The sequence below is a fragment of the Rana temporaria genome, chromosome 9, assembly GCF_905171775.1.
Source record: "Rana temporaria chromosome 9, aRanTem1.1, whole genome shotgun sequence".
NCBI lineage: Eukaryota > Metazoa > Chordata > Amphibia > Anura > Ranidae > Rana > Rana temporaria.
Window position 1 is genome coordinate 68,183,883 of NC_053497.1, and position 22,287 is coordinate 68,206,169.

Consider the following 22,287-nt stretch of genomic DNA (forward strand, 5'->3'; position numbering starts at 1 on the left):
CTGAGGGGGCTGGGCTACCAGTGACATGACAGTGATCACTGCTCCCGATGACAGGGAGCGAGCGGCAGATCACTGTCCTGTCACTGTTTACAAAGGCATCTCCCCGTTCTGCCTCTCCGTGACACGATCGTGGGACATCGAGTCCACGAGTCCCGAGGGCACGGAGCTCGAGCTAGGCGGCAGATTCAAAGCAACGTACCTGTATGCTGCTTTGCCTGCCTGTGCAATTCTGCCAACGTATATGTAAGTGAGGCAGATGGCAATGGTTAAGTGGGAAAAATAATTTGACCCTGTCTTTGAATTGCTTTCCTGTCTTGTCACCCTATCACATGTGCTTCCAGTGGAGACTATATGTGGTGGAGGTGCCATCAGAAAAGACATGTAGAGCATGTGTGTAGACAGAAAGTGACTCTAAAGAGATTGGTGAAGCACTACATTGCAAAAAAGAATAACAAAAATGGACAACATGGGGAATAAATTCTTTGTGTATAAGCAAACTAAATGTCTTCCAGTAAATGTAACTCTCCAACTAATACTGGTTTCTAGACATTTTTGCTGCATGGCAACCCCCCCATCTCAAGTGCATGCCAGAAAGTTTTCTGCTGCCCGTTCAATGACAGGTTATCTGCTGGAAAAGCAAGTGATAGGACGTTTTTTTAAAAGATTGTGCAATCGCTGTCATTTGCAACAAAACAACTGAAAGCAACAAAAATGAACAAGACAATGCTTTTGTTTAAAAAGTCTTTGAATAAAGAAATTGTCTTTATTAATACATTATTATTTACTCCTATAAAATTCAATTCTCCTTCGAGAAGACTTTACAATGAGCCAGGAAATGTTATAAACTGGAAAATGTTGCCAGGAAGGTAATGGAACTAGTAGGACAAGAGGGGTTAAAATAAGGGCGTTAGATCACTGAGACAAGTCCTAACATGGTGACAGTGAGAGAAACAAGCAGTGTAGCTGATACAGTCTTTATGGTGTGGCTTCCAGACTGGAAGTGAGTGATGTCTCTGCCATGCTGATCCTGCTGGTTACGCATCTGCTTATTAAATGGAACATCGTCCATGTCCAAATCATAGTCCGAATCTAAAAAACAAGAGGGAGAATTTGTAATTAACGTAAAACCCTAAATTAGTTTCATCAGGCTTTAAGCAGTACCTACTATGCATATTTATATATCTTTTAAAAAGCACTCCAGTACAACAGCAAAACAGAAGCTGCTGAAATCCCTCAATGGAACCAATTAATACTTGCCTCCATTCTGAGCATGGAACACAATGTACACTCTCTGCACCACCAAATAAAATCAAACTTGGAAGGTTAAAATCTGAATAGTGGTTGGGTGAGAGGCAGCAAGGAGGGTGTTCTAGATTACAAGCAAGCATGTTCCAAAATTCCTTAAAAACAGGCAAAATGTAGGTGGTCCAGCACTAATGCAATGCTTGGAGGATAAATAAGGACTTCTTTAAAAAAAAAAACGGCTCCTGAAAGCACATTACTACTTGCCAGTAAGACCCCTTTCAGGTCCGCCTGTCAGTTTTTAGGCGGACCTGAACGGACACTGTGTGCATGTCTATGGAGCCAGGGGTGACATGCCCGCTGACATTGGACCCGCTAAATTGTGACGGGTGGAAACCCTATTTTCCATCCGTCTGGCAGATCGGATAAAAATGGACTCTACGGTCTGTCTTCATCTGATCCCTCATAGGAGAGAGCGGCGCTTTGACAGGTCCGTCCCTGCACAGTGTGCAGAGACAGACCTGTCATCTGCCTGCTCAGCAAAGCGGAGTCCTACACGGACACGTCCGTGTGAAAGGGCCCTAAGACAGTCCATCATAATGATGGGAGACACAACTTGGAAACAGCTTCGTCGGTCAGGACAACTCGATATTTAGCCACATCTGCAGACTTTAAAGGTGTTGTAAAGGAAAATGTTTTTTCACCTTAATGCAATCTATGCATTAAGGTGAAAAAACATCTGCTGCTGCCAGCCCGAGCCCCCGTTATACTTACCTGACCCCTCGAAAGTCTTGCGCGGTCCCGATATCCTCTTCGCCGCTCAGCCTGGCCGCTGATTGGCTAGAGCGGATGGATTGAGAGCAGCGCAGCCATTGGCTGGCGCTGCTGTCAATCACATTCAGTGATGCGGCGGGTAAGAGTGATACAGTGAGCAGCTATGGCCGCTCGCTGTATCACGGGAGCGTGCCCGCAATTAGTGACCACCATGCGAGCCCCTGCATGACTGTGGTGACTAATTGCGGGGAGGACCAGAGACAGCTGCAGAGGGACCCCAGAAGACGTGGATTGGGGGCACTCTGTGCAAAACGAACTGCACAGTGGAGGTAAGAATAACATGTTTGTTATTTTAAAAAAAAAATATATATATATATATATATATATATATATATATATTATTTTAGTAACCCTTTAAGCTTCGCATTTTAAACCTGCAACAATTTTTTCATTTTTTCTAGAGACAGATTTTGATAAAGGTGTTGAGAATCTTAAACTGGATGTAAACCCTCACACATGCCCAGTAAAATAACTGCTTCAGATGATACACAGCGATGACACAAATCTCCCTTAATAAGTTTTACTTGTATATATGTTCTGTCTTCAACTGTCTAGACAGTTTGCATTGTGTTGGTTTATCTTCCTGTTCCACCACTGGGTGTGGAATCTTGGCATACATTGTGTGACAGCTGATTAGAGGAAAGGCACACACTCCCCTCCACATAGGCAGAAGGAAGGAAAGTGCAGAGCTGTGCTGTGAATAGACAAGCTGTCTGCTCATCTATTTATATGCACCATCCCTGACACAAATTTCAGGCTGGTTTTACCTTGGTTGTTGGAGAGTTTGTCAAAAGTTAACATGCAGATAACAGAAGAACCAAGCAGCTGATTGAGTGCTTTGGAGAGAGATAAGTAAACACTATAGGTAGATGTGCCCAGGTCAGATTTCATTAATAAGGTTTACATCCACTTTACACAATACATTGTGTGACTATTCCGTTATCCAATTATGTAAAAGTTAAGTAAACTGGAATTATTTCATCTGCACATCAAGTAAGGTGAGTATTCAAATTGGTTTGAACATGATTGGATAATTGAAGTGAATATTCACACAAATTATTGTGTAAAGATTCTAAACTCCTTTGTGAACCCAACCCAGTCTCTATTAATATTAAGTAGATCTCCAAAGTATCCTTAACCAAATTTCAAGGATAATTTTTCCTGGAACATCTGTTTAAAAATACTTTATAGTTTACCTATAACAACAATATAACTTTAGCGGCATGCAGTCATCAGTTTCTTATTGTAAAGTCTGTTATTTCAGTCTTCCTAATGCAGCATAAACTGCATATCCGTGCTGTCAATCCTCAGCCAAATGCAAACATGATCTCTTATCTGTTAAACTAAAGCATGCAAAGTTTAGATAACTATGATAAATGACTCATTTATTGAATAAATATTGTAATAATTTAATCTCCAAGGGTATGGGAATGCCAGTAGATTCTGTATTTAGTACGTTAAGAGTGGAGTTGTTTTTTTGTTGCGTTCATGTAAGTGGAGAAATCTCTGTCTGTCCATTGAAAACAGATTGATCTATTTAGGCCTGGTGTGCCTGAGGTTTGGAGATATTATTATTTAGCAATCTTGTTCTGACATGTCCAATTTCAACTTTTCTTTCAATTTTACCTCCTACGTTCCAATAAACCATGCGAGACACAGATCGCCAAGTGTGCTGACTTTTAAGCTGCTGATAAGGATTTGTTTTTATGTAATTTACGGGCATGATAAATCTGAGTTGAATATTTGGTTTGTCTTAGAAGGGACCACTTGTACTGTTCTCCTTGCAACACATTGTTTTCACCAGAAAAATCAATGGTATGTTTTCCATGGGATAATCTTTTTAATGTTTTTTTTTTTGTTAAAGATTTTCAACTTTAGTATCTCCCACCTCCTTAAATATAGCCCACCCTGGATATTGTCTCTTCCCAGGCCGAGTGACTGTTAGAGCCCATTCACATGTTTATTTAACAACCGCTTGCTCAGCAGGGATCGTTCCGTTGATCCCCGCTGAGCCGGCAGATGACAGGGTGTGCCCTGCCAGATCTCCGCTCTCCTCTATGGGGGGATCGGATGAACATGGACGTCTGTCTGTGTTAATCCATTCCGATACACAGACGGATGGGAAAAATAGTTTTTTCCTCAGTCTGCAGAAACGGAGCATGGCGGAGACCGACGAGATCGGATGTCAGCGGATGTTCATCCGCTGACATCCGCAATCCCATAGGGATACATGTATGTCCGTTTTTCATCCAAAAACGGATGGGTGAAAAACGGACATATTGTCCGCATGTTTGAAAGAGCCCTTACTCCAACATAGTTCCAGCCAGCACTTCTTCATTATGCACATTCATGCTAGGCCACCATTTATTCCTATAAGTTATACACTGAGGGACTGCTGGAGGCCACAATTAATAAGGCTACCAATAATAATGAATGAGGCTGTGGCATGCACAAAGATTGCTGGGGTGGGGCTGAAGGTAACTTTTATCCCAGTGGCACTGCACTAAAAGCAAAGGATTTATTTAAAGGACAATGTCACTAAAGGGTTACCAGGAGTAAAGGAAAGATGGGTATTTGACAACATTCACTCACATTGCTTGATTGCCAGGTAATTCAACAGGTCAATGGAGCGGGGCAGGAGGGAAGCGCAGAAAATGTCTATACCTGCCTGTTCCTCCTTCTGATTTATTGTAGAAAAAAAATAATACCCACTGGACAAGGTTCTCATAAACTGTGCAATTATTCTACACCAGTGAGCCTCAGACCAGTAGTGGCTGTAGGTCCCTATAGACTGGACGCTTGATATTTTTGAGTCCGTATCCTATCGGCACATTTAGAATAGACCTCATATTGTTCTTAAAGCATTATTAAAGTTTGTATCTGGCCCCCCTGGATGGTTATGTCATAATGTGTCAGTATACATGGCTAAAGAGCCCTCCAGCAATGAGCTGTCATTGCACCTGGTGCTTCCATCTTCGCCCAATTTTCCTTCTAAATTTCTCTGGCCATTTGAATGGCACTCCTGCACATGCATACGGGAAACACAATCAGGGCACACTCAGTGTGCCATGAAGACAGCGCTACTGCACATGCACTGGGGACGTCATCTGCTAAAGTCGATGTGAATATCTTCTAAACAGTGCATGCTTATTCATGGTACCTACAGGTCTGACTTAGTATTTGCTACCACTTTAACTTAGTTTTTTTAGCCACTTAAAGCGGTTGTATACCCGCATATGCTATTTTTTTTTTACACCTGCAAGGCAAAAGACCTAATGAGCTAGTATGCACCGCATACTAGCTCATTATGAAATACTTACCTCGGAACGAGGAGAAGAGAACTTACCTGGTCCACGCCGAGCGAGATGTCATCTTGACTCGGCGTGTCTTCCGGGTATCGCCGCTTCAGCACTGTGATTGGCTGGAGCGGCGATGTCGTCACTCCCGCGCATGCGTGTGGGAGACTTCAATTTGGCAAGGTCCGGCGGCTGCCGTACAGGTTTAGAAGATATTCTCTATACCTACAGGTAAGCCTTATTATAGGCTTAACTGTAAGTAAAAGTAAAAAAAAAGGCTATACAACCACTTTAAGTACTAGTATATACCTCTTCATTATCAGGCCATTTTTATGTTTTTATTGCAGTGCTATAGTTTGACTGGCAATTACTTGGTCATGTACCAAAATTAGCTTTTATATCTTTTGTTTGAGACAGGTAGTGGTCTTTCTTTGGTGATAAAGGAAAAAGTTTGGGGAAAAAAAATTTGTTTTTCCCTTTCACTACTGTTATTAAGCATATAAAATATAAAGCCAGGACAGTAAGGACAACCTCCCAGTTACTCAATTTTGGAAAGAAAAAACCCCAAGGTCATCTAATTTCTTTCCTAAAAATGTTTGTAAATGAAGAAACAGGCTTATATTAAGGGGTTTAAATATGGAGTTCAGTAATGGTGCATTAGATACAGTGTATCATTAATTTACAAGTCATATAGAGAGGTAAGAGGTGAAGGGGTTAATGTGTAGGTCACATACAGTGAAGTTGCAAATAATGGAGCTACAGGATAAGGGAGTCATTATAAATAGAAACCAGATCTAGATAACATCCATGAATAAAAAAAAGGTCTCAGCTTTTAGTACTACTTTACTATAAAAGATTTATATCTCTCTTCCATCCTTCATATAGCTTCATGTCTGACCCCTAGTTAAAATGCCCATTGAGTGCCTTGAAAAAGTATTCGTACCCCTTGAAATGTTCCACATTTTGTCATGTTCCAACCACAAATGTAAATTTATTTTATTGGGATTTTATGTCATAGATCAACACAAAGTGGCACATAAGTGTGAAGTAGAAGGCAAGTGGTTTTCATTTTTTTTTTACAAATAAATACGGTATGTGAAAAAGTGTGGGGTGCATTTTTGTATTCAGCCCCCCTGAGTCAATACTTTGTAGAATCGCCTTTTGCTGCAAGTCTTTTTGGGTATGTCTAAAGAGTGACATTTTGCCCATTCTTCTTTGCAAAATAGCTTAAGCTCTGTCAGATTGGATAGAGAGCGTCTGTGAAGAACAATTTTCGACTCTTTCCACAGATTCTGAATTGGATTTGGGTCTGGACTTGTGATGAAATAAAACGACGTTTTTGAAACTTCATTTTAAAAAACTACGTTGCCTACACAATATCGTTTTTTCAAAATGCTCTAGCAAAGCAAAGCGAGGTTACGTTCAGCACTCTTTTCCATTGAAGCTCACTTCATAACTTGCTTCTGAGCATGCGCGGGTTTAAAAACGTTGTTTTAAACATCGTTTTAGCTACACACTTTGACACAAAAAACAACGTTTTGAAAAACGACATAAAAAATTGAAGCATGCGCGAATTTTTTTTTTGACGTTTTCCCCACACGGTCATTTTAAATGACTTTTTAAAAACAACGTTTTTTTTCATCACAAAAAACGACCATCTGTACGCGGCATTACACATGAATATGCTTTGATCTAAACCATTCCATTGTTGCTCTGGCTGAATGTGTAGGGTTGTTGTCCTACTCAAGTCTTTTGCAGACTCTAACAGGTTTTCTTCTAAAATTGTCAAGTCTGCCCTGTATTTGGCTCCATCCATCTTCCCATCAACTCTGACAGTTTCCCTTTCCCTGCTGAAGAAAAGCATCTATACAACATGATGCTGCCACCACCATATTTCACAGTGGGGATGATGTGTTCAGGTTGATGTGCATTGTTAGTTTTCCGCCACATATAGCCTTTTGCTTTAAGGCCAAAAACTTCACCACAACTTTATCCCTGACCTGTTTGGTGTGTTCCTTGGCCTTCGTGATGCTGTTTTTCACTAAGGTTCTCCAATAAACCTCTGAAAGATGCACAGAACAGCTGTATTTTTATAATGAGATTACACACAGGTGAACTCTATGTACTGATTAGGTGACTTCTGAAGGCAATTAGTTCCACTAGAATTTAGTTAGGGTTACCAAAGTAAAGAGGGCTGAATACAAATGCAAATGTAAAAAAAATTGAAAACCATTTATCTACTCCACAATTATGTGCCACTTTGTGTTGGTCTATCATTTTTGGTTGAAACCTGACAAAGTGTAGAAAATTTCAAGGGGTATGAACACTTTTTCAAGGCACTGTATGTTCTACCTCTGGGGTGTATTTATTATTATATACAGGGCTTTTTTTCAGCAGGAACGCGGGGGAACCTCCAGAACTGAATATATGTAATGGCAAGGGGTGCTGGAGGATCTATTGATGCTGGGGAATCTGTTGTTGCTGGAGGGAATCTATTTGCTGAGGATGGGGGATCTATTGTTGCTGGGTGAGTCTTATGTTGCTGGGAGGGATTTTCTGTTGAAGAAGGGCTCGTTGTTGCTGGCTGCTGGAGGGTCTATTAATGCTGGCTACTGGGAAATCTATTGTTGCTGGAGGGGACTAATTTTTGCAGGGGGGGAGGGGGTTATTGTTGCTGTGGAGGTCTGTTGTTGCCAGTGGAGGTTGTATTGTTGCTGGGGTGGGTCTTATGCTGCAGGGGGTCAATCATTGCTGGAGGGAGGGGTCTAGTATTGCTGTCTGCTGGAGGGTTTATTGATGCTGGCTGTTGGGAGTGTATTGTCACTGGGGTGTCCATTGTTGCTAATACTTAGCACTATAAAATGATACTTGGTTCTGTATTCTCTAAAAGGGGTGGTAATGGGAGGTGGGTAGGAGGTAGAACCAAGGAACAGTGCTTGGAGGTGGGTAGGGGGCGGAGTCAAGGGAGTTCCTGCACCTATTCTCTGAGAAAAAAAGCCCTGATTATATATATGATATATGTAATATATATTATTACTTTCACTGTTTCACAGTTTAACTGAACCCCTTATAGTAGCAATTCGCTGCTCTTTTTGTGCTATAAAGGGCTCATTTAATTTTTTTATATATTTTTTTAACCCCATTATGACAGGTGATACAAAAAAAAAAAAGCATGCTGCTTCTACTAAACATCTTATGCTGCGTACACACGATCATTTTTCGGCTTGTAAAAAAACAATGTTTTTCAGCCTCTAGAAAAAATGTTTTTTTCCAACTACATCATTAAAACGACGTTGCCCACACACGATCGTTAAAAAAAAATGCTCTAGCAAAGCGCGGTGATGTACAACACGTATGACGGCACTATAAAGGGGAAATTCCATTCAAACGGCGCCACCGTTTAGGCTGCTTTAGCTGATTTTGTTGTTGGAAAAAGACGATTCGCGCTTTTCTGTCTGTTACAGCGTGATGAATGTGCTTACTCCATTACGAATGGTAGTTTTACCAGAACGAGCGCTCCCGTCTCATAACTTGCTTCTGTGCATGCGCGGGTTTTTAACGTAGTTTAACCACTAGCCGACCGCGCACCGCCGTTCTACGTCGGCTCGGCTGGGCGAGAGCACGTAGTATAACGTCCTCTCTCTCAGCCGCCACTAGGGGCGCGCACGCGCCGCCGGAGGCGCGCGTGCCCCCGCTCACCCCCGACTCCCGTGCGTGTGCCCGGCGGGCGTGATCGCCGCCGGGCACACGCGATCGCTCGGTACAGAGCGGGGACCGGGAGCTGTGTGTGTAAACACACAGCTCCCGGTCCTGTCAGCGGGGGAAACGCTGATCTTCTGTTCATACAATGTATGAACAGAAGATCAGTGTTTCCCCTAGTGAGGCCACCCCCCCCCACAGTAAGAACACACAAGGGACATACTTAACCCCTTCCCACTAGTGTTAACCCCTTCACTGCCAGTGGCATTTTTATAGTAATCCAATGCATTTTTATAGCACTGATCAGTATAAAAATGACAATGGTCCCAAAAATGTGTCAAAAGTGTCCGAAGTGTCCGCCATAATGTCGCAATACCGAAAAAAAATCGCTGATCGCCGCCATTACTAGTAAAAAAAATATATTAATAAAAATGACATAAAAATACCCCCTATTTTGTAAACGCTATAACTTTTGCGCAAACCAATCAATAAACGCTTATTGCGATTTTTTTTTACGAAAAATATGTAGAAGAATACGTATCGGCTAAACTGAGGAAAAAAAAAGTTTTTTTATATATTTTTGGGGGATATTTATTACAGCAAAAATTAAAAATTGTCGCTCTATTTTTGTTTTGCAAAAAATAAAAAATGCAGAGGTGATCAAATACCACCAAAAGAAAGCTCTATTTGTGGGAAAAAAAGGACGCCAATTTTGTTTGGGAGCCACGTCGCACGACCGCGCAATTGTCAAAGCGACGCAGTCCCGAATCGCAAAAAGTACTCTGGTCTTTGGGCAGCAATATGGTCCGGGGGTTAAGTAGTTAAGCCCACACACAATCATTTTTTACAACCCGAAAAAATAATTGTTTAAAACGTCGTTAAAAAATGCAGCATGTTTGGCGTTTTTCAGAACCCAAAAAATGATGTGAAGCCCACACACGATCCTTTTAAATTTCATTTTTAAAAACTTTGTTTTTTACATGCCGAAAAATGATTATTATTAGGCCGCTGTACCCAAACTAAAATTTTCCCACAAATAAAGCTTTCTTTTGGTGGTATTTGATCACCTCTGCGCTATAAAAAAAAATAATAGCAACACTTTTAAAAAAAAAAAACTGATGGGCACTGATAGATGGCACTGGATAGGCAAAACTTATGAGGAGCTACTGACAGGCATTACTGATGGGGCACTGATTGCCACTTTTATGAACATTGGCAGGTGTTCTTTTTTGGGGAGTATACAAGAACAAGTCTCCTGCGCTCTGATATTTTATAGGGAGTACTATGAAGTAGTGCGGTTCAATTGAAAGTTATCATCTAGAGTCTTGCAGCCCTCCTCAGAATCGTGGGTATTCATGAAACTATAAAAGAGAAGAAAGAGAGCGGAGGGCGCACCGACCTCGTGTGATACTGATAAAAAATATTTATTCCAATAGTAAAATCAATGGTTATACTCACAAAATTGGAGTTAAAAACAGGCTTTAAAAATGAGTACAGCAGATGTCCAGCATCGTCAGTGGAACACGAATAATCGTTTGAACCAATCAGTAGATGTAAAAGCTGACGCGTTTCGGGGGCATACCCCTTTCCTCAGAGCTAACGTGGTCTGCAGTGCTGACCACGTTAGCTCTGAGGAAAGGGGTATGCCCCCGAAACGCGTCAGCTTTTACACTATGCTATATGACGGACGGCAAGTGGTTAACATGTTTTCCTATGGGACACGTTCACATCCATGCTTTTTTTTAGCCTCTGCGTATTTGGAGAGGGTCAAGGACCTTTTTCATTGCAAAACTGTGCTTTATTGGTTCAATAGACTTCAATGAAGAAACTGCAGAAAAGCATGTAGTGCATTTTTGCCACGATTTGCAGTTTTTAATCTGCCCAACAGAAAATTGGTAAAAAAAAAAGCATTAATAAATGCAAAATGGAAATCACGTGTGTAAAAATGCAAGACGCATAGCAAAAACTGATCAAAAACAAACTGCATAGGTGTGAGCTGAGCCACACGTATCGATTTTTGGACAAGAATATTCATACGAAAAATCTTTGTACATTCGCTAAATGAAAGAATGAACGTTCTTAAAATGTATTGGATAGCAAGAGACTTTTTTTTGTATGGGCAGCATAAGTGACAGCAGTTGCAGGTAGCTTTTATCAAGCCACCTACCTATAACAAGGAAGTCTATCATACATAATATATTAGGGTTCTGTCTAAAAATCGGCAAAATAGTTTTTTTTTTTTCTTCTTTAAATAAAAAATTTTGATCTCCGAGTCTGATGATATCTATCAGATTCAACCTCCTAATAGTTTATACAGTACATCTCTTGTTATTCTCAAAGTGAATTAGAGATTTTGCTCCCTAACCATAATGTAGTTGGTTATTTATATTTTCCACTGCATATAGATATTTTTTAAGCTTTACATATTAACTAAATTATACACCACATTTTTTTTAAGGTTATTATCCAATTAATCAAAACAATAATTGGCTAGCTAATCGATTATGAAAATAATCGTTGGTTGCAACCCTAGTTCTATCTTACTAATCTGCATTTCCACATGCACCTTTATAAAATGTATTAATATTTTTAGGCATCTGGAACATAAAAACTGTTTACTAAAAGTTTTGCACAGGTGTTTGCTTCCATTAACTGAAAGAAACACAGGCTTTTTTAAATGCAAGATGCCTGGCCATAATATTGATCCTATTGCTTCAGTATTTCAATTCACTAACCCCCAGGGCAAGTAAACAAGTGATGTTTCCCTGACATTGCCAATATGCTTATTTGTTTCAGGTTAATGGCACAGGAAGTATTTTAGCTACTTGGTAAGCATGATAGCCAGTAAACTAGAAATTTCAGGAAGAGACTAAGCCCTTGAACTCTACTTCTGACAATGTGACATTTTGAATATTGCTGATTAGGGGATGAGCTTCGAGTTCGAGTTGAACATGAGTTTGACTCGAATATTGGCTGTTCGCCAGTTCAATTTGGGGTGTTTGCGGCAAATTCGAAAATGCTAATTTTAAAGGTTAATTTTCAAGTTATTGTCCTTAAAAGTGTTTGGGGAGCTGGGTCCTGCCCCAGGGAACATGTATCGATGCAAAAAAATTTAAAACTGCCATTTTTTCGGGAGCAGTGATTTTAATAATGCTTAAAGTGAAACAAAAGTGAAATATTCCTTTGCCTGGGGGGTGTCTAAAGTAAGCATGTAAAGTAGTGCATGTTTCCCGTGCTTAGAATTGTTCCTGCACAAAGTGTAATTTCTGAAGGAAAAAAGGTAATTTAAAACTACTAGTGAATTGTCGGTCCCGGCAATTTTCTCTGGAAAAGTAATTGAAAAAAATTGAAAACAATTACAGGGGTCCCAGCCCCCCTAAGTCCATTACTAGGCCCATTGGGTCTGGTATGAATATTAAGGGGAACCCCTGCCATTTTTTTCAATGACTTATCTGTATTGCCGGGACCCAACAATTCATTAATAGCGGGAGTAGTTTCAAATAACTTATTTTTTCCTTAAAAAATTACATTTTGTGCAGGGAACCAAAATTAAAAAAAAATGTGTGGGGGTCCCCCCCAAATTCCATATCAGGCCCTTCAGGTATGGTATTAAGGGGAACCTTAAATGGCGTGGGGTCCCCCCAAAAATCCATACAAGACCCTTTATTCAAGCACGCAACGTGGCAGGCTGCAGGAAAAGAGGGGGGACAAGAGAGCACCCCCCCTATTTTTTTTTTTTAACATTTTACATTTTTTAAAACCACACAGACACAGCTTTATAACAATTTGACTTTTTTTGTAAAATTATAGGGGTACAATGTACCCCTTATCAAGTCACATGGGGGGCCGGCGTCTGGGGGTCTCCTTTGTTAAAGGGGGCTTCCAGATTCCGATAAGCCCACTGCCCGCAGACCCTCACAACCACCGGGCAAGGTTTTGGGGATGAGGCCCTTGTCCTCATCAACATGGGGACAAGTGCTTTGAGGGGTCACAGACCCCCCCAAAGCATCCTCCCCATGTTGAGGGCATGTGGCCTGGTACGGTTCACTCTCTTGCCCCCCCCCCGCTCTTTTCCTGTGGCCTGCCAGGTTGCATGCTCAGATAAAGGGTCTGGCACCCCACGCTATTCTCTTTTTAATTTTGGCGCAGGGTTCCCCTTAAAATCCAGACCAGACCTGAAGGGCCTGATATGGAATTTTTTTTTTTATTATTTTGGTTCCCTGCACAAAATGTAATTTTGAAGGAAAAAAAGTAATTTAAAACTACTCCCGCTATTAATGAATTGTCGGGTCCTGGCAATACAGATAAAAATCATTGAAAAAAATGGCAGGGGGGGGGACCCCTGTCATTTTTTTTAATTACTTTTCTCTGTATTGCAGGGACTGACAATTCATTATAGCCGCTAGTAGTTTTAAATTACTTTTTTCCTTCAGAAATGACACTTTGTGCAGGGAAAATTTTAAGCACGGGAAACATGCGTTACTTTACATGCACACTTTTAGAAAACCCCCAGGTACGACATTTAAAGGAACATTTAACTTTTATTGTTTCACTTTAAGCATTATTAAAATCACTGCTCCCGAAAAAACTGTCGTTTTTAAAACTTTTTTTGCATTGATACATGTCCCCTGGGGCAGAACCCGGGTCCCCAAACACCTTTTAGGACAGTAACTTGCATATTAACCTTTAAAATTAGCACTTTTGATTTTTCATGTTCGTGTCCTATAGACTTTAACGGTGTTCGCGTGTTGGAACAAATGTTTTGCCTGTTTGCATGTTCTGGTGCCAACCGAACAGGGGGGTGTTCGGCTCATCCCTATTGCTGATGTGTCTAGTGAGGGGAAAATAAATTAGTGCTAAAATGATGTGGAGATAAAATAAGTGTGGATAAGATAAAAAAAAAAATTCTGATTCACTAAAAAAAGTTTAATGGTTAAAAAGAAATGTTCTGACATAAAGATATAATAATAAAGACCTATTCAGTTTGCATGTGTAAATTAGATGCTTTGATGAGCAAATTATTGTGAAACAAAATAACAAGCACAGTTAACACAACTGATTAGCTTAGTGAATTGACCCCATTCTATGTATGCCTATTTAGGGCAGTAAACAACACAATAATTACATTTGCAACCCATCAGCAGGTATGGGAAGTGGCTCTGTCAGAGCCATTGTTCTTAATGGACTTTACACATGTACATTATTAGTTCAGACTCCAGGTACTTGCTGATCAGATTATTTCTAGTTTACAAAGTAACATTTGTATTATTGGTGTGAAAAAGAAAATTATCAGGTGTAAATGGCGGTGTGACCCTTTCAATTAAGAGGCATCATAGTCTTAGTTTGATCATTCCAGTGTAAACAAATCAGTGAGTGGGAACCTTGTTCTAGTCAATTAATTTTGCTTTGTTAAAAGCATTATTGTCCTTGGGAAGCCCAGTGCAAGAAAGCCTCAGATCTGACAGATGTGGGAGATACAAAGTGAAACTCTGGGCATCCAGCTAAATGGATTGTTAAAATACAAATAGGTTAACTGAATTACCTGTCAAAGTACTTTTTTTAAATTGGTACAGAATATCTTGACTTCTGTGCTTATGCCACATTCCACAGCCAGGCAAAAGACACTTATGTCACCTCTCTAGCCCTAGCATGCTGAATGGACAGCAAATCAACATAGTCACCTCTGTTTATTGAGAAGGGAGCTAAACCAGAAAGTAGTAAAGTAATCGTCCTGACAGTTATGATCATTATACAGGATTTATATAGCGTCAGCAGTGTGCGCAGCACTTTACAACAGGAGGGCAGAAAGTACAGTTACAATACAATTTAATACAGGAGGAATCGGAGGGCCCTGCTCATTAGAGTTTACAATCTAGGAGGAAGGGTCAATTGATACAAAAGTTAATCACTGTGGGGAATATTGTAATGAAAAAAAAAAAGTACAGTAATTAGGTGCGGTAGGATCGGTTTCTCTGAAGAGAAGGGTTTTCAGGGATTGCTTAAAAGTGGACAGAATAAGGAGATAGTCAGACAGTTTTGGGTAGGTAGTTCCATAGAATGGGAGAAATCCTGGAGGTGAGCATGGGAGGAGGTGACAAGAGCTAGAGATCAGGAGGTATTGGGAGGAACGAACAGAACAATTTTGATTGTTTTTTTGAGATTAGGTTAGTGATGTAGCTGGGGGCCAATATGTGGATGACTCCAAGTATTTTGGTATTAATTTGTTGGGTATACGGAAGCCAGTGGGAAGGATTGAGAGTATCAGCAACCACTATACGATTGGTAAGGTGGATGAGTCTGGCAGAAGCATTCATAATGAACTGATAGGGGGATAGGCTATGTAAGCGTAAGCCAATAAGGGAGAAGCTGCATTAGTCAAGATGAAAGAGGAGTGAATTAGAAGCTTTGTGGTGTCATTGTTTAGGAGATGCGTATTTTGGAGATGTTACATAGGTTGGGGAAGCAAGCTTTGGACAGTGATTGGATGTGGGGCGCAAAGGATAATTCAGAGTCCACAACACCACCTAGCATACCTCAGTTTCATAGACTTGACAGATATCACGGAAGGGGCACAAGGAGGAAATATATATTATGAGCTTGGTTTTAGAGTCTGAGGAAGTGGTGCACATCCAGACTTGTGTGTCTGTTAGTAAATGAGTAAGGAGGTTTAGATAAAAAATGGGACAGGTCCAAGAACAGAACATCGGGGGGACCCTGACAGGGAGAGGGGGAAGTAAAATTGTAATTGAGGTTGAAGGTGCAGTGGGGTAGGTAGGATGAGAACCAGCAAAGACTACAGTCATGGAGACCAAAGGAGTGGAGTTTTATTTTGAGGAGGGGGTGGTCAAATGTGTCAAATGCAGCAGAGAAGTCCAAGATTAGGAGTACAGAATAGCGTCCATTGGTTTTAGTTGTTAGTAAATCGTTTGTGTGTTTTAGGAGAGCAGTTTCTTTGTTCTGCGTGTTGAGGGTGAAATCCAGAGTGAAGAGGATCAAGGAGGTTATTCTCAGTGAGGTGGTAAGTTGTAGACCAGACATTCAAAGAGATTGGAGGAAAAGGGGAGCAAGGAGATGGGGCATAGGTTGTTAAGATTGGTGGGGTTCAAATGGGGGCTTTTAAAGGTGGTGGAAGACAGGGAGAGAGTAAAACTAACAAGGTAGTGATTATAGCGATGACAAGGATTGTTGGAGAAGTTGCACGGCGTGCCTAGGTAGAAGAATACAAGATTGAGGTTGTTGAGGGAAAGCTGAAACATGTATCCAGTGGTTAGACAGACATTTAGACCCCTTTCACACTTGAAAACTACCCATAAAATGTTGGGCGCTTTTGAGGCATTAGTGGTGTGCTTTTTTTTAAGGTCACACAACTCAAAAGAACCATTTTGCATCGCTTTTGAAGTGCTTCTCATTAATTTCAATGGAGCGGGGCGTTTTTGAGGTTATTTTTTTACATGCTCCCAACATGCTCCAAAGATGCTGCTTGCAGGACTTTTTTCACCATCCTGCCAGCTCACCGCCCCAGTGTGAAAGCATCCATTGATTTTAATGGTGATTCGTTTTTGTGAGCTTTTCAGGTGCTTTTTTAGCGTGAAAGCACCTCAGTTTGAAAGGGTTCTTAGAAATTGCCAGGCAGAGAAGTCATCAAGGAAGGTTAATACTGGTCCATTTCCTTAAAGAAAATTGAGAAAATAAGAACAATGTAATGTGCCTCAAATGAGGCGATTCAGTTCGCATGCGTTGCGCTATACAAGTCATTCATTCATTCATTCATTCAAGGAGGTGGGTGAAGTACCTTAAAAGGTGCTATGTGGTCCACAGAGAAGTCCACTATGGGAGAGGGAAGCAAGAGAAGCAGTGTTGGATTCATGAAGCCAGGTTTCAGTAACAGTAAGTAGATGAAAGGAGTTAGAGATCAAGTGTTTTGAGGACAGAGGTGCGCTTTTTACAGACGGAGTGGGCATTCCACAGGAAGCAAGAGAAGGGGAGGTTGGTTTTGAGAAGAGGAATAAAGACTAAATTGTGTGGATTGCAACTGTTGATGGAGAGTGTTGAATGGAAAAATACTCACCCGATGTCTGTTTGGTGCTTTTCAAAATAGTTTACTGTGCATTTTTTAATTGTGCAATAGCTGAAGCGTTCCCACTTAAATAAAGACCCCACTTAAAGGAGGAACCCCAGCCTAGTGCCCTCCAGCCATGATCTTCCCCCATAATTTAGGTAAGACACTAAATAACATAAAACTCAGATGGTGAAAAGCAGCAGCATACCAGATACACACAGACACAATGAAAGCAATCAGTCAGTTTTGGGTGGATGTGAAGCAGCAGTATACCAGGGTCACAGACACAATGAAAGCAATCAGTCAGTTATATTTATAACAAGAATGGCTGGATACCTTTTTTGGAAGTAAACGTATGCACAGAACCTTGGCACTGGAGTTCCACTTTAATTAAACCATAAACATAAGGTGACAGTCACCCAATATGATTTTTTTTTTTTTTTTAATCAAACAACCATCTCCATAACTATATGTGGTCTGATTCCTGTATAAGCATAGCTTTCAGTTGATTTACACTTAACCACTTCAGCTCTGGAAGTTTTTACCCCCCTTCATACCCAGGCATTTTTTTGCTATTTAGCACTGCACTACTTTAACTGGCAATTAAGCGGTCATGCAACACACTGTACCCAAATTAAATTTTGAATTATTTTTTTCACATCAACAGACTTCTTTGGTGGTATTTGGTCTCTACTGGGTTTTATTATAAGAACAAAAAAAATAAAAAATAAAACATTTTTAATAAAATAAACTATTTTCTGCTATAAAACCTTTCCAATAAAAAATAAAAAAAAATCACTGGCTAACATACTGTTCACTGGCTAATGTACATTTCATTTGCCAGGCTTCTGTATGGGTAAGAATATTTTTTTTTCTTGGTTTCCTCCTCTATAAATCATAGGTGCCTCCTATGGTCAGGTGCGTCTTATGGTGCTAAAAATATGGTATATGTCAGAAATCACAATGTGTTAGCATTAGCCAATGTTAATTTCGATCAATAAGCAAGTCCAGAGCAGAGATGAGCTTGAGCGTCCTCCAAACTTTTCTCCATCTGAACACCAACATTGTGTTTTTATTTTTTTAATCCAATCAGCTGTGAACTGGGTCATTCCCTGCTGTGGGATGCTGGTGACACCAGTGCTCTTATATGGACACATATTTAGCCATGACAAGACACTTAGGGGGGGGAGACTACCCCAATAGTTTGTCTTGAAAAACGTATTTCTGCAAAAAAAAAAAAAAAAAGCTCCACAAAACTTCATAAGTCACAGATTTAGATTTAGTTGTATTCAAGATTAGACGTATGCATGCCTTTTTAACAGGCCTATAGGCACATCTGTCAGCACTAAAGCAAAAAAAATCAGCAGTGCCCAACAAGCAGTAGTGTTAACATATATAATTTAAAGACTCCGTTTATCTTGGCAGACTTGATCTCCTCATTATGTAACAGATTTATCAAAATATCAAAGGAAGACATGAATCAATTCAATAGAATAACATGGCATATGGTGCTGTTATCTTTCATGAGATAAACTAGCCCAGTAGAATAAACACATCTTCTACGGTGTTATGCACAAGTATGCAAACTCTGCGACTGCTACTTTCAGTAACATTCCACCCCAAATCTTTAAATATACCACCTACTGTTAATATTGTGTTAAAGGCGATAATTTTCTTAACATATAAAGGCCCTTTCAGACTGATGTTTTCAGTAAAGCATGATAAACTGCAACACACAGTGGCTTTTGGTCCCTAGCCATGCATTGGCATGCCATTGAAGAATTACATTTTTGATTAACAAATGAAAAAAGCCAGAACAATTTGAAAAAAAAAAATGTTCTTCTTAGTTTGTTATACAATGTGCGCTAATGGGGCTGCACTGATGGGCGACACTGATAGGTGGGCACTGGCAGCACTCATGGGCACTGATTGGCAGCACTGATCATCAGTACATTGATGATCAGTGCAGATATCCCCCATGTGGATTTGCTGGATTTCAGCTCTCCTCTCCTCACACTGTAAGCATGAGGGGAAGATTGCCAATAACAGACAAATTCTGTTTACATCCATGATCAGCTGCGATTGGAAGAGGCCAAATTATTTGTGCCTAATGACCCACACCCCACTAAGGCTGTGGTTTGATGATTGTTGTATCTGTTTGCTGTAATTGTTTTACATTTTGGACCTGAAAAGTGGATTTTTGAGGGCATGGGTTCAAAATTGTGTGTCTGTATCCAGTCTGACCATGCGTTTCTTGTTCATGAGCATCAGCTGACCCTTCTCTTGTGATTGTTACTTACAAATCTCGCTTTCAAAGTATTTTATTTTCAAAAAGTGCATAGAACAAGTTATTGCATTACATCAATAGTAGTGTTGAGCAGAATACGCCATATTCGATTTCGCGATATATCACGAATATATAGCCGAATATTTGAGAAATATTCGCTAAATTCGAATATTCGTGATATTTTATCGAAATGAAATGTTTGTGAAATTTCGCTATTGCGAATGCGAAAATAATTGCGAAATTTCGACAACTGCTGTAGGAGCACTCTGATTGGCTCAGAATATTCGTGATATTTTATCGAAATTTCGCAAAATGCGAATGCGATATTTATTGCGGAATTTCGACAACTGCGGTAGGAGCCCTCTGATTGGCTCAGAATATTCGTGATATTTTATCGAAATTTCGCAAAATGCGAATGCGATATTTATTGCGGAATTTCGACAACTGCGGTAGGAGCCCTCTGATTGGCTCAGAATATTCGTGATATTTTATCGAAATTTCGCAAAATGCGAATGCGATATTTATTGCGGAATTTCGACAACTGCGGTAGGAGCCCTCTGATTGGCTCAGAATATTCGTGATATTTTATCGAAATTTCGCAAAATGCGAATGCGATATTTATTGCGGAATTTCGACAACTGCGGTAGGAGCCCTCTGATTGGCTCAGAATATTCGTGATATTTTATCGAAATTTCGCAAAATGCGAATGCGATATTTATTGCGGAATTTCGACAACTGCGGTAGGAGCCCTCTGATTGGCTCAGAATATTCGTGATATTTTATCGAAATTTCGCAAAATGCGAATGCGATATTTATTGCGGAATTTCGACAACTGCGGTAGGAGCACTCTGATTGGCTCTGATGCAAAAGAAGGGTGGAGAAAATAATCGCGCGATATTCCGATTGCCGAATAATCGCATTGCGATTTTTCGGCAAGATAAAATGATCGCTTCAGCTTCTCGGCCCAAGGTCTCTAATCATACCAGCAATGCTTTTAGACGTCGATGGAGATCACTAGGATGTGATCTGTTCTAAAAATAAAATTGAAAAAATTTGAATATTCGGAATAGCGAATATTCACCGCGAAATTCGAAATATATCGCGAATACTCGAATATGCCATATTCGAGCCGAATATTCGCAATACAAATATTCGTGAGCAACACTAATCAATAGCTGGATTCAGGTAGGGCGGCTTACTTTTGAGGCGGAGTAGCGTATCGCATATACGCTACGCCGCCGTAAGTCAGAGAGGCAAGTGCTGTATTCACAAAGCACTTGCCTCCTAAGTTGCGGCGTAGCGTAAATGGGCCGGCGTAAGCGCGCCTAATTCAAAGGAGGTTTTATGTAAATTACTCGTGACCCGAAGTGATTGACGTTTTTTACGAACGGCGCATGCGCCGTCCGTGGACATATCCCAGTGTGCATTGCTCCAAAGTACGCCGCAAGGACGTATTGGTTTCAACGTGAATGTAAATTACGACGGCGCAGGCCGTCGTATCTTAGCTAGGTTTAAGTGTATCTCAGTTTGAGAATACACTTAAACATACGACGGCTTAGATTCCGAGTTACGACGGCGTATCTACTGATACGCCGGCGTAACTCTTTGTGAATCTAGCTATTAGTCAACAACAAAACCTGGAGGATGACATCTTTGAAGATAAGCATGAGACATATAGTCTAATATTAAAGTGGAGTTCCACCCATAAATATAACATTACATCAGTAGTTTTAAAAAAATGTCATTAGTCCTTTAAGAAATTTTTTTTTTTTTTTTTAGATGCCTTCAAAGTGTTGTTGCTAGGCAGAATAGTTAATCTTCCCTCTTCCTGCACCTAGGTGCTTAAGCTTCCTAACCTACACCGCACAGACTCCTGGGAATGTAGTGGGTGTAACTTTGTGCACTCCCCAGTCTCGAAGAATCATGTGACTTGGACAGTACAGGTGCTGAAACCTGATCTGAAACCTATTACACTGCTTGTGCAGCACTGAGCATGTGCGACATCTGCAAGGCTGAAATCCAGGAAGTCATACAGTCGGTTTCTATTTTATAAAGGGTCTAAATGCTGTAACAACCTAACAAAACGGACCTTCGTTTACAGACTAACTTTACTAGAATACATTAAGCTTGTGTATTACAGGGGTATTTATATTTAAAAAGTGAAATTGTGGCTGGAACTCCGCTTTAAAGGAAGAGGTACTTACAAATCTCATGTGTGATGCCACGTACACACGATTGGAAATTCTGACAAGTAAAGTCCGATGTGAGCTTTTAGTCGGAAATTCCGACCGTGTGTAGGCTCCATCGGAAAGTGTAACTCCAAAACTAAAAAAAGCAAGCTTTTAACAGCCCCAATGCTGATTTTCAGGTACCAATGATTTTTGCTATTGCCAAGGTAAACTATAGTCATAACATCTTAAACTGAGTATTCATATTCTCTAATCACCAGTTGCCAGCTCATAAACACAATTTTTTAAATAATCATTTAGTGAAATAAGCATATTGCACACATGCAAAAAGCTGTTGGCAAACACAAATTTAGTGCGCTTGTGCATATCTTTCCGCAATGGCACACAACTGGTTGCCCGATTCGGCTCCTAACCTGGAAATGCATCATCACATGTGTGGAAGGACGCTCAGATGCACTTGCAAGTGTTAGCGCTGCTCAGAGTTGTCAGCAAGTTAACATAAAATTACTTTTTTCCTGATGAGGAGATTGACTGACTGATTTGCAACAAGTGGGTATTGTTGTAATGTTCCCAGGGTTGGGGGGGTGGGGGGATGTAGTGCTTGGTGTGTGGAATTTTGTGTTTAGTGCTCCTCAGAACACGTCACTTCCTGATTCAATGCACAGTAAACTTCCTGTATTT

General features: G+C 40.4%; 1 protein-coding gene across 2 annotated transcripts in view; it reads right to left on the minus strand.

The window, feature by feature from the left end:
• Positions 1-727: 727 nt before the first annotated feature.
• The window catches only part of GPC3 (glypican 3), a 635,735-nt gene continuing 614,175 nt past the window's right edge, over positions 728-22,287 (minus strand). For both annotated transcript variants that reach the window (XM_040323721.1, XM_040323722.1), the window contains one exon: positions 728-1,089. In XM_040323721.1, the coding sequence (XP_040179655.1) occupies positions 908-1,089 (182 nt within the window). In that variant the 3' untranslated portion in view covers positions 728-907. The remainder of the gene's footprint in view (positions 1,090-22,287) is intronic.